The sequence below is a fragment of the Pomacea canaliculata genome, linkage group LG1 (assembly GCF_003073045.1).
Source record: "Pomacea canaliculata isolate SZHN2017 linkage group LG1, ASM307304v1, whole genome shotgun sequence".
In the NCBI taxonomy this organism is placed as follows: Eukaryota; Metazoa; Mollusca; class Gastropoda; order Architaenioglossa; family Ampullariidae; genus Pomacea; species Pomacea canaliculata.
The window spans coordinates 32,257,930-32,270,722 of record NC_037590.1 but is presented as its reverse complement, the minus strand read 5'-3'; the positions used below and the strand labels follow the sequence as shown (position 1 = coordinate 32,270,722).

The window sequence follows — 12,793 nt, the reverse complement described above, 5'->3', positions numbered from 1 at the left end:
AACGCCAAGGAAATTTCCTATGGTAGTTTCCTCTCTATATCATCCCCGTTCTCTCGTTTATCTCCCCTCCTCACTTCTCTTTCTGCCTGCTGCTCCTCCTCTCCCTGTCTCTCACACTTCTTCTGCCTTTGTTCTTGAACCATTCTTTGGTCTTTCACTTTTCCAGGTTTCATCTTCTGCCTTCTTCTAACTCATCCACTCAAACCACCCACCCAACCACTAATTCACTCACTCACTAGCTTTTTTTTTCTTTCTTCACTCGTGCTAACGTTTAGGAAAGAAGAAACCTTAAAAGATCTACAAACATCATTTCGTTAAACACTTGCTTACTTCCAGCCAACCTTCTAAGTTAAACAACCAGGGCAAGGAAAACGAAAAATAATAATAAAAAAAAGCTGGCAAAAACTCTTCAGCTACGAAAACTTCAGTGAAGGGGAAAGTACTTACTAAACTGCTTCCACTTGAGGGCCTGCTATGCGGCAGCACCCCTGCGTTGAGAGGTAGCACACAGGAGGGGAAGGCTCGCCTAGAAGAGGAGATGGTAAGAGGTGATCCAAGATGAAAGAAGCCAAGAGACGCGGGAACACCTGGTTCTTCTTTCAACATGAAGCTGAGAGCGGCAGCAGGCAAAGGCAGGCGAAGAAGGAGAGGCATTCAAACGACTGCGGATATCGATCGGTGAGGAAAAATGAGGGAAGGACTAAAAAAAAAAAAAAAAAAAGAAAAATGGGGAAGGAGGATAAGCCCACCCCTCCTCATCTACCAAGGGAAAAAAAAATCAGAAGCATCTTTGAAAACTGTTGGAAATTTCATCATCAACAGGGAACTGCGTATTCTTTAAAACATATTTGTATTTCCAGGGAGATGGGATTTTTTTTTTTTTCTCTCTCTTTTCTTTTTTTTTTTTTAACGAGTGTCTTCCTTTCCTGTGAACACTTAGGACAAATGTATACATTATCATAGAGACAACTTTCAAAATGATGATGGAAACTATGGTCAATGTTGAATTTAGTGGGAAAAACCCCAACGGAAAAGGTTGCAGAAGACGTCACTTTATACCTCCTATATTCTTTGTCTGGAGCTCGAATGAAGATGTGATGAAATCTGAAAACACCTGGACTCCTCGGCGTGACGTCACGGGTACTTTTTCCCAAGTGCGAGAACAGACCGGGTCTAAACAAGCGCGGTTGGTGTTCTGAAGGTTTTAGACAATCCAGAGACAAAAGAGCAAGTCATTAGCTCTGCGTGTGTACACATGGGTCGGCTAACCGTCGCTTCCTAGAATCGCACGAAGACGCTAGCGCCCCACAAGAACAAGGAATCCAAAAGAAACAACCACGGGCCATCCGATGCCTACCACGTCCAGGTCATGTGAACATCACTCGAGAAATGAACAGCATGAAAACTAAGCAAGAAAATAAATAAGATTATTGAGGCTTCTTCGACTTTGAGCGCCGATGGCCAAGCTTCCTACTTCTCCTTGTTGACTTAATCGCACATTAGGAGATAAACGAGACACAGGCTTATAAATAAATAAATACGGTGGAGCATTGTCGACAAACTGAAGATTTTCTTTTCTTCTTTTTTTTTCTTTTTTTTTTTTTTTTTTTGCGCGACAGTTGTCAGGCACACAATATTTTCGCCACGCAAGCCTTGTCACAGTAGCACCCAAAATAAAAACCGCTAAACAGCCTCCATGTGTCTGAGCATCTAAAGGGTCCATGTCGCCATCTATGTATGTAGCCATGTAGCCATGTAGAATGAGCTGCCAGCGAGTCTTGCAGGGGCTAACAGCTGTTTTCTCATTTAAAGAAACCGTTCAAGTAGCTCCTGTACATGGAGGCAGCGACAGAAATAACAGCCCTAAATTAACTAATCTCCCCACGGGAACCCCCGTACACGTGTGTGTACAGATTTAGTGCCATCCGCCGGGCAGGATCCCCCACCCTGACACCAACCTACCCTTCCCCACCCTGCTGCACGCTTACCCCAGAAGGCTGGCCTAATAGGCAAGACCCTCCCTGGCTCACCAGCACTAGCACGTGCAACGCGCACGCTCTTGCTGTTCAGTGTAAGGTAGACAACTCTTACATATTCGGTTCAAGGAACGCTACTCCTGTCTGCCGCCTGGCGGGTCCAAGAGTTAGGGAAGGAATCGCAGCATCTCCTTGCATCTTACGTGAGGTCTAATAGGGAAGCAGGGTAGCAGACAGGGGTGAAAACGAACCTTACTGAGTGTGTTTGTGCATTTGTGAGTAGGGGGCGGGGAGGATGTGATGACCGTTTCGTGTTGTCTTCAGAAGTTGCCAGTCCATAGGTTTTACATCGTGTTGTACTGTTAGTATTTAAATTTATTTTGATACCAGGAATAAACTATAGCTGATGTGTAAACTAGCATTTGTAAATATGGCGATTGTGTGTGGGTCGCTCATCTCTCAAGTCGCTTAGTGTTTTAGGTGTGTGTGTGTGCGTGAATGTGTTTAAAAGTGTGTGTGTGTGTGTGTGTGTGTGTGTGGAGTCTAAACCGAAAATTTAGAAAAAAATGGTTTACTCGGTAACTAAGCCTATTTACAAGAGCGAGTCACAAAATGTTCTTTTCTCTCTCCCTGCCTCTTGATTATCTTTCAGTCTGTACACATCTTTTCCTGTGGAATAAATATGCTAGCATAAAACTATAATGTGTGACATACAAATGCATATGTGACATAAAATTGCATGTGTCTTGTGCATTGTGTATCGTTAGAATGAAAATGTAGAAGTTTTGTAAAACTATAGTTTACTAATTAAAAAGAAAATGTATTCAAACATGCTTATATTTAAGTCCGTGTCTATGTGTGTGTGAGAGAGAGATATTAGGTTGGTTGTATCATTAGGTATCTGGTGTGAATATACCTTTCGTGTTTTAAGAACGATCTAATTTTTATGCGAGTGATATTAACATCAAAAGGTACTACTCATATGCCCATCCTTTCAAACTGTCTGTACTGCATGCTTATCACTCTTGTTTCTTTAAGGAAAGTCTTTAGAATTTGGTATTCTCAGCATTATCGTGTATTCTTAGAATTATTTTACTCAATGGGAAGTGTGTATGTGTGTGGGAGGGGAGAAGTGTTTATAATTGAGTTGTGATATGTTGTCTTCATTTGTAAGTTCTTGCGTGAACCGAAGACATATTTCAGTTCTCTGTACTTTTGCTCCGTACAGAAAATAAAGATTGATTGACTAATTGATCTCTACTTATCGATCTATGTAGTAGTTTTAATACTCATCTTTTTTACTTTTCTATCTTCTTTTCTCTATACACCACACACACACAGCTTCCATTCCTTTCCCCAGCTTTGTAATCAGATGGATCCATGGGTGGGGTCGTGAAATGTTCGTGTTTACTTAACCTGATGCTAAGCTAGGCCACATCCTGTTGACCCGATACTTTCTGTTGTTAATGAAACACTATACAACATATGATTCTCTAACATTTCCAAGCCTCTGGTTGTGCTACGAATAGAAAACATATTTCATGTTTCCTGTCTGCTTTGCATAACATGGATTCTGCACTATTTTATGAAAAGGTGACTAACAATTTGATAAAACTTAAATTACATAGGTTATAACTATCTACCACATTTGGGGAACAACAACAACAACAAACAAAAAAAACAACAACAAACAAACTAGAAATAAAAATAAGAACACGCGCGCGCGCACACACACACACAGATGTGCGCGTTTACGAAAGTCTAATCAGAGAAGACAGATGTACAAAAATTCATGTTGTACCTTATGACTTTTGTTATGATGTGTGTGTGTGAATGTGCGTGCGCGCGCGTGTGTTTGTATGATATATATCTAGAGAGAGAGAGCTTGACAGAGAGAGACAGACTGGGGCTCAAACCTAGCTATTGTATTTACATCCATAATAATTATTATGTTTGCGAACAAGATATAGTAGCATTGCCTGAGAGAGAGAAAATAGAAAGAAAGAAAAAAAAAGAAAGAGAGAGAAGGCTATTGGAAAGTAAATTGTCTTAAAATTTTCTTTGTGAGATATTTATAAGCGTGGGCGTGGGGTTGAGGAGGTCAGTTGGTGCTATTCAGAGACAACATAAGCAGGTTTATAAACATCACAATACAAACACGGGACACAGTGTCATTTATCTTCTTGTGAAGCTGCCTGACAGATGTGTCATGTGTCCTTAGGCCCAGGTAGAGTTTACATGACTTACCTCGTTTTAAAACTTTGGAGATGGATCTCTTTTTGGAAGTACAGTTCCATCGCCTGTCACGAAACTGGTACTGGCATTCCAGGAGGGCCAGCCGAGCGCCTTTGGCCACCTCCTCCACGATCTCCGGCTCATTGCGACAGATTTTGCGTTGCTTTCCAACCAGTCGCCTCGACTTCCGACAGATACTGTTCGGATCCATCACTAGTGGGCTTCCCACCGCCCTGTGTTCAGAAAAAAAAATCTTTTAAGCTAAATTTGCTTTAGTTAAGACACCAGATTAAGTTCAAACTTAAGACTCACTTTTTCGGAACAGAGACTTCACTGCGACCCTGTCCTAAAGGTTGTCTGTATTTACCTTGTGTATGAGTTGGTGTGTCTGTTGTAGAAATATGTTTGTTAATTGTGAATATGGGTGCATGGTGTTAATGGTTCCCTTTATGTGGATAGCTCATTATGTCACTTCTGTAAAGCACTCTGAGCAAATCATTGGAAAAGTGTTATAAAAGTATTCATCATCATCATTATTATTATTATTATTATTATTATTATTATTATTATTATTATTATTATTTTAAAGGTAAGATTAATGTTTGAATAAAGAGCCTTTTACCTTAAATAGGTATCATGCAGAGAAAAGTTTAATTTAATACGGCGGAAAGAGGAAAGAGTGAGATATAATTTAAATAGTTTTGAGGTTAAACTATTTTTAATAAAATATAACTCGGATACTAATGCTAATAATATTAGTCTGTTAGCATAACGAACACAGGACACCACCAAGAAAATCCGTACACTTATTTTCAGTCTACTCCTACTTCTGTCTTTTACTGCTTCTATATTTTATAAGTAGTTGGTACTGAATGTTGTGATAAATGGTTAGATAGATTGATAGATGTAGATAGATGAGAAGTTAAATGAAACAGGTAGAAATCGAGACTGATGTTTTAAAAATCCTAAACACTGCTTTTGAATATAGTGCTTAATCTTTTTCATGGGAGAAAATTTGAACAAAACCTCTATGTACTAGCGCTTTCTTTTAGACAAAAGTACTTCGGTTTTGTTTTTGTTTTTTTTTTTTTTTGTTTTTCTTTGCTTGTTTATTTGTTGTTGTTGGTTTTTTTGTTTGTTTTTGTTTTGTTTTGTTTTGTTTTTTTTTTGTGCCATGGCGACATATGACCGCGCACTTAAACACAGTCGTACAAACACATGAATGAATACTGTTAAACTTCACAGACTTTTCATAACATAAATTGCACTGTGCCTTCTAAATATATCGAATGTTTTTTAATATAAAATACATAATAATCCGTGACTAGAGAAGGAAAAGGAGATATCTACATTTATTTCTTCTTCTTGCTGTTATGACGATTTTTCAGCATTCTTGATCGGTGCCGTGCCACCTCAATAATTCATTATATTTTCATCTTTCTCCTGTATTCTTTATCGCCGTCTATCCTTGCCAGCTATTTTGTCAAAAAGTTTGAAGTTCTGAATGACGGCGCTATACAGTACATACTCGGAGTTTGCAGCATTTTCCCAGCTTGCTCATCTGTCTTCAGAGCCATTCCACCACCATTAAGCAAGTAGCGACTCGCTCCCACACCATAATAAAGTTGTGTATGTCAACTGTTCGACTTTTTTTTTTGGCTCGCCTTATTTTACTTTCCTTCGTTCCTTCCTCTCTCGCCCTACCTTTTTCTTTTACGAGTGGCTCTTATTCTCCCTTCTCAGCTTAAAAAAAAAAAAAAAAAGAAAATTTGGGGAAAAAATGTAAGGAGGGGAGGGGGAAGCTGGTGCGATAGCTCAGTGATGGCGGCTGCGGATCACGTGACCTCCCAGACGTGACGTAGACGGCCGCCCAAAGCTGGCGCGCGTGTGGACACTCGATCGCGCAAGTCCGTGCGCCGCGCGTGCGCTGTGTTTGCGAGCGTGAAGACTCGCCATGCGCTGTAGGCGCTGCTGCTGCTGGCTCAGAATCCATGACGACCAAAAGATGACTTCCTCCCTCCCCCTGTACCGTTTCTTCCCCCCTACTTCCACCATCACAACACACACACTCTCTCTCTCTCCCCAGTTCTTACCCCTCTTCCTCTGCCTTCTCCACCCACCCTATCATTCACCCCCTTCCCCTTTGTGCCAATTTTTCCCATCAGCTCCGGTCAGAACTCATTTGCCTGAAAGGCGCCTGACTTTGACTAAATGGAGACAAAACGCACGCACGCACACACACACACTTGTGCAGCCCCTCATCTTCTCTCCCTTCCTCTGTCTTTGCAGCTGGAACTCGCATGCACCTGATGAAGTACCCGCGCTTACACATCACCTGTTCACCCGATCTGTCCTTTCTTTGCCACTGGTGCCTCAACCACCTGCCCAGACTCTCCTGTTCCAATTCCCCTCCTGTTGTGAAAATGAAACCGTCATCAGTGGTTGAGATGCTTCGTTGGATGAAAGTCTCCAGACTTGATTATCGATAGTTGTCCTCTGTTCCGGTCTCATGCACGGCACACATCACTTCACACATGATTGTTGCTTTCTCTGTCACCAAACAAGATTATGCATTGACACGCAGCCAAAGTTCATCCGACTGTCTTTAAGTTCCATATGAAGCAACCATCATTTACATCAACCATTTCAAACGATGGTGTGTCATTGAATAAACATCAGATTACCTGTTGCTTGTCCGGATTTGATTTTGCCAGCAATTAAGACTATGTCACCATCAGGCAGCCAGCCCAGTATCCAAAAATAACTTGCCCGAGATGGGATGCGAACACAGAATATCCAATCCTCACAGTATTAATCACAAGCGCATGACACTTGCTCCATCAGATTGCTCATCAGCCGGGAAGAGGGTATGGGAGGAGACAATGGTTCGAGAAAATGTCAGGAGACTAATGGAAAAACCTACAATTAACGAAACACATTTTCCGAATCTTTGACTAGGGGGACAAAACTCGTTCAGATAAAGGAACACGAATGTATATATATAATTTGTTAGTCTCCTGTCTGCTCATCTCGTTAGTCAATGGAGAAAAACCGAGATTTGTGTGTAACATATGTTTACATCGCAGGAAGGGTGGCATGCAAAACTAACTTGCATAGATTAGATGGGTAGATGTGCATATTTTAATTTTTAAAAATTAATGCGCTTAAAATTTCTAATTCTGTAGTATTGAAATCTGGGTATTGATACCAAAGAACAATGTGATGTAGTGGAATACAGCAGCTCAATAAAGAAGAATAAAAGATGAAAAAGAATTTAAAAAATGAAAGATTGAGAGAAAAAAAAGAGAAGTGACTAGAAAAGAAAAGAAGAAAATGCTAGTTCTTTCTAATGCTATTCACATTTCACAGTATTTAAAATGATGTTTAGAAAATCACACACATGAATATTATACCTGAGTAAAGGCCATACCTGCAAGTTATAGAAAACATCGTGTGTGGCTAAGAGCTATTGATACGGATGTCACCGCGTGTATACTCCAAAATAAAGAAAAGAACTCGAAGAAAATAATATTTAAAAAAAACCTCCCGCCTGTTTACTACTTCATGTGTACAAGAGATTCTAATACCCAAAAAGCCTGTCAATTCATGCGGTGGGCAAACAGGAAAGTGCAACCCACTCGAGGTGCTTGCTTAGAAATTCTTAAAATGACGAAGGTGAGAGGGCAAACATTATACACCTCTACTTCAAAGGTCGAAAAATGAAACAGAGGCGAGAAGCGTATTCGTTTCATACCTAATGCCAGGTATTTTTGCCATTATTTGTTTCCTCCCCCAACCTCCAAAATTAACTCTTTTTGCTACCAGGACGTGTCGTGACCAACGGACATCAAAGGGTTTTCACCTCGGTGTTAAGCCTCAAAAAGGCCAAAGGTCCACTTTGGTTAAATATTAGTCGACAATAGCGGCTTTTTGCGCGAAAGGAGCACTGGGAAGAGATCAAGCTTGTACTTGAGTGATAGCCGTGTTTCGTCCGTTAGACGGAATCAGACTTGGCCATCCAAGCATTACACTGTCTGCTGAAAGGTTCCCAGCCACGATATATTAGGTGTGGAGTATATTAGGACCTTCCCAGAGACTGGGGCCTCTGTAGGGAGATTACCTTCCATCACCGCCCCTAACCACCCCGGGTGAAGTTCAGTCGGCTTTTCAGGCGTCAAAGGCGCCACATCACATCAAAGCTAATTTTCCCGGACAATAAAGAAATGTTAATTTTTCACCTGCTCTTGTGGTCTCATGTTTATTACCCTCGTCCCCAAAGTCCTGCTTCTTCGACTGTTCCGGACCAGTCTTTTGATTTTGTTTCTTTTGTTTTTGACCCTGTCCACCCGTAATGTATACGAGACAGGACTTAGGGTCTCCTAGGGTAAGGGTATGGGAGCAGCTGAAAGCTGTCATGCGTTGCTGTGATTTTTCCCCAATAACTGCCATGCTTGAGGAATAATGTGAGAAGCTTGAAGAAGAAGGCAAGGAGTCATCTAACTTGTCATAGAAGCGAGTTAGCATCGTGACTAGCATATCTTTGCCAGCATATTCTTCACTTCAACATCTGCTTTTCTCATTTTGGTGTTTTAAGTCTAAGCATCGGCTATAAATATCGCATGTGAAAAAGGCGAGGGAGGTTAAAAAAAATGATAAAATGAATAGATAGATAGGATAGATAGAAAATGTATGTATGCCCCCCATTAAGATATCTGTGCTATACATGTTGGGAAGGAAGAAAAATACAAATTAATAAATAATGAAGAAGAAAAATAAAAAAATGCAGATAAAAAGGAAACAAAGAAAAAACTAAAAAAAAAAAAAGAAAACAAAAGAAAAGAAGGACGAAAAAATAAGAAAGAAAGAAAGAAAGAAAGAAAAAAAAAAAAAAAAAACAAAACAAAGAAACAAAGAAAGAATGAGCTCAACATTTCTTTAGCTGGGGTGGAGTGAGAAATGACTGTCTAGTTGGTTAGGATACCTGGCGGTACTCTCCACAATTCCTCGTTCTGATACAAAAAGAAAGGACTTATGAATGAACGCCCACTAGAGCCGTGTTCACTTTTTTATTATTGGATCCCGTGAGAATCTGCACGCGCGTGCAACTTTTATTATCTGCTGCTGCTGCTTTTTTTGTGTGCTCGTGCTCGTGCTATGGCCCAGCTTCAGGGTGTTGCTGATGATGATGGGTGCACTGATGGATGGAGCAAAGAGAAAAGTGAATATGCGACATGTTGTGGAGAGCTGAGTGAGTCTATCAGATTATTTAAATAGCTGCGATGCACATAGGGTGTGTGTGGGTGGGTAGCTGGGGGATTTATTTAAGAACTGTGTATGTTTGTATGTGTGTGTGCGAGCGCCTGTCTGCTCCCCCCTACACAGATACACACACATGCAAACACACCCGCGAAGTGATTGCAAAAAAAATAAAAATAAAAATAAAATAAATTTAAAAAATACAAGTCTCTTAGTGTGTACCCTGCCAGTTTTGAAAGTTCAAACTTGGTTGAAACGATTCAAAAAAAAAATTGTAAAAAGTTATATTTTATTGTCTCCGCGTCTTAACTTCTCTTGACACTCAGCGCCTTGGCAGAAATTAAAGAAAAGTGCGAATTTTGATAGGAATGTGCTTTCGCCTAAGGTGTCAATTGAGTGCAAACAGCTCAAACGTACATCTACTCGTAATATTTCATACCTGTAGATGGCAAGACTGCATAAGTCATAAGCCAGCCCGTTAACTGCCAGAGAGGCTGGAATGGTGCAAAGACAAGAGTTGTTACAACGCGTTTAACACCACAACACCCGACATCGAGGCAAGAGGGGTGGTGATGCCAACAGAGGCATGGTGTCTCTATCGTCACTGCAAATTAACTGAGCATTTTGTCAGCTGAGCAGATGAGGATTAATTGCACAAAGGGTAGAGCGAGGACCAGACGTTTACAAGGGAAGAAGACCTCGAGAGCGGAAGCTGATGTTCCTAGCTGCTGCAGACCCGCTAATTTGCTTGCGATGCTCACCTCCTATTTATCTTCATTTTTCTGATGCCTGGGTACTGCTGCTAGTATGATTCATATTGTGAGTCCAATAACCTATCAGGTCGACTCCGGGATTCAATCCCCGTACCATTTAGAAAGGTCGTGCCGAGGCGAGCCTGTCCGTTCGCGAAGAAATATGAAAGCATGCGGAATTAGAGGATTTTTGTTTGACTGGGTTATCGGCCTCCTTACAATGAGCCTGATGCTGGTTGCCATTGACGGCAAGAGGGCAAAGCATGGGCGTGTAAAATCGCATATTACGATCTTCATTGACATGGTGGGCTGGGTGAGGCGGCCTTTGTGCACGTGTACACGATGTTATTAAGTGTAGCGCCCTCCGCGTGGGGAGGGAAGCTTAAGACAGTTGTGTGAACTACACTCCATGACATCAAATAATCCTCTTGCCGTATTCTCGGGGGAACACTTAACGAGAGAGCTGCAATATCGAACCACTGCAATAGGAACAACTTTGATCGTTTCCCGACTGTTCGCTTTATTCGGGGTGGGGGAGGGGAGGAGTAAACAGAAAAAAAGGAAGGGACGGAGGTTTATCCTGCAATAGCCATGTTGACTTCATAGAGAATCAACCGACATTAACAATAAACAAGATGAACAAATGTCAAGTTTGCGACAACTCTTCTTGTAGAGAGCCAGAAGAACACGCTAATACACAAGCTTATGGAATATAGAAACATGTAAACAATTTTTGTTCCTAAAGATTCCAGCATTAGGATCATGGTACCGGAGTTGTTTACTATTTCGGTTAGCAGCATTTCTTGGTTGATTGTGAAAACCGTTTTGGTTGATGACTAGATAAACGGAAATTTTCTTGTCCTGGGGTCGGGTACAACTATAACCGCTGTATTGAATGATAACAATGCTTATAAAATCTTAGCTAAAGAAAAGTATTCACCTAAAATAATCTTGAGATGTTAACAGTATAAATGATTGCGAAACATCCATCAAAAAGTCTGATTCTTTGTAATCATTTAGCATTTTCCTAAATAAAAATAAAATAAAGAAGCTTTGTCTTGTAGGTTTTGAAGACTGAACAATGGGAACATGGGAACTACAGAATTAAAAAAAAAAAATTTCAACCTGCTTTTCTTTTCTTGAGTGCAGAAAGGTATTAAACATCATCCACAGTTAAAAAGACTAGACTTTGGCTGCAAGGAAATAATCCTTCATTGTTTTCTCCAGGAGTTGAAACACGAAAAGTGTTTCCAATGGAGTTCTAAGAAGAAGAAAAAAACATCGTCGCCATAGCTGACATCATCATCAGCGCCAACACACGTTTCTCCCAACTCGCCAACCCATGCACCCTCAGCATCAAAACTCAAATAAAGCAGAAACTTCTAGAAGATGACAAGGTGCTCCTGTATCACTCATTGTTACAAACGACGCCATCAGTCTGACACGTTTACTGCGCTAAACGCAAGCCTCTCTCTCTCCTCCTCCTCTCCTCCTTTCCTCCTCTCCTCCTCTCAACCGTTGCCTCTGTCGGCCATGACACAAGTTCTTTTTATGGCTGAACACCCCCGAGGAAGAGATAGCAAGAGACCTCTGCCTTTTTCATCATCGTCAGGACGGGGAGGGTTGCCATAGATGTGGAATGCCTCCTTTGAAAGAATCTCTCTTTTTTTAAGGGAGTGGAAGAAGAAGGGTGCTAGGGACGCAGACAGATGCTAAACAGACAGGAGCGAAAATGAAGCACGACACAAGAGGTTGTGTCGCTTTGTAATCTTCGGCGATCTTATAGATAGGTTCGTGCTAAAATAACATGTAGGAGATTCGTTCATACTTTCTGTGTTTCTTGCAGAACGGGATGAATGTTACTTTTTGGGTGGAGGATGGGTGGCGGGAACGAAGGAGGAGAAACCCAGCTGAGCTTTGACACTTCATTGTAGCTTATGTCCTCCCTCGTCTGCTTTTCCTCTCGAGCAGGCAGACAAAAATCAACTGTCTTTGTGAAATGGTGTAAACTCGATCACCTTTTGTTCTTGTGTCCGAATATCGGCCACCTTGTCATGTCTGACCGCTCTTGTCAGACCTCGACATCAATGTCAGTGCTGTATGAAAGGACTGATGTCTTGGTGCATGGTGTACAGTCCTAATGTCTAGCAGTCAACTAAAGTCTCATAATTCCTTTGACCATTACAAATATGGCGATGATTGGACAAAATACATTGGCCTGCTTCCCTGGTCAAAGAAGTTCAGAAAAAGATGGAATGCTGTAATTGGCAAAGTTAATGCTAATGATGTTTTAAATTAATTTATACGTTAATTTGTTCTTCCTTTTTTTATTCCATACTGATTCGTATTTTTAAAAAAAAAATTTTTATTTTTGTGTCATATTTGTTAATTTCTAACCAAATGGTGGCTTGTGATGTGCTCAACAATGGCTCAAGACAGCTTAAGTGTCCCTACTAGAGCAAATATGTGCGTGCAGGTAGATACACTTATATATATTTTTACACACATACACGCATGCATACACATGTCATGTATTTCAGCGTCCACAAACCTATGTACACTCATAAAAACAAA

The 12,793-nt window shown here is 40.9% G+C and overlaps 1 protein-coding gene across 1 annotated transcript in view; it reads right to left on the bottom strand.

Annotated features, from left to right (window-relative positions):
• LOC112559562 (protein Wnt-6-like) overlaps window positions 1–12,793 on the bottom strand; it is a 42,510-nt gene that overhangs the window by 21,051 nt on the left and 8,666 nt on the right. The window contains exon 2 of the mRNA XM_025230897.1: window positions 4,224–4,444. Within this exon, the coding sequence (XP_025086682.1) occupies window positions 4,224–4,444 (221 nt within the window). The remainder of the gene's footprint in view (window positions 1–4,223; window positions 4,445–12,793) is intronic.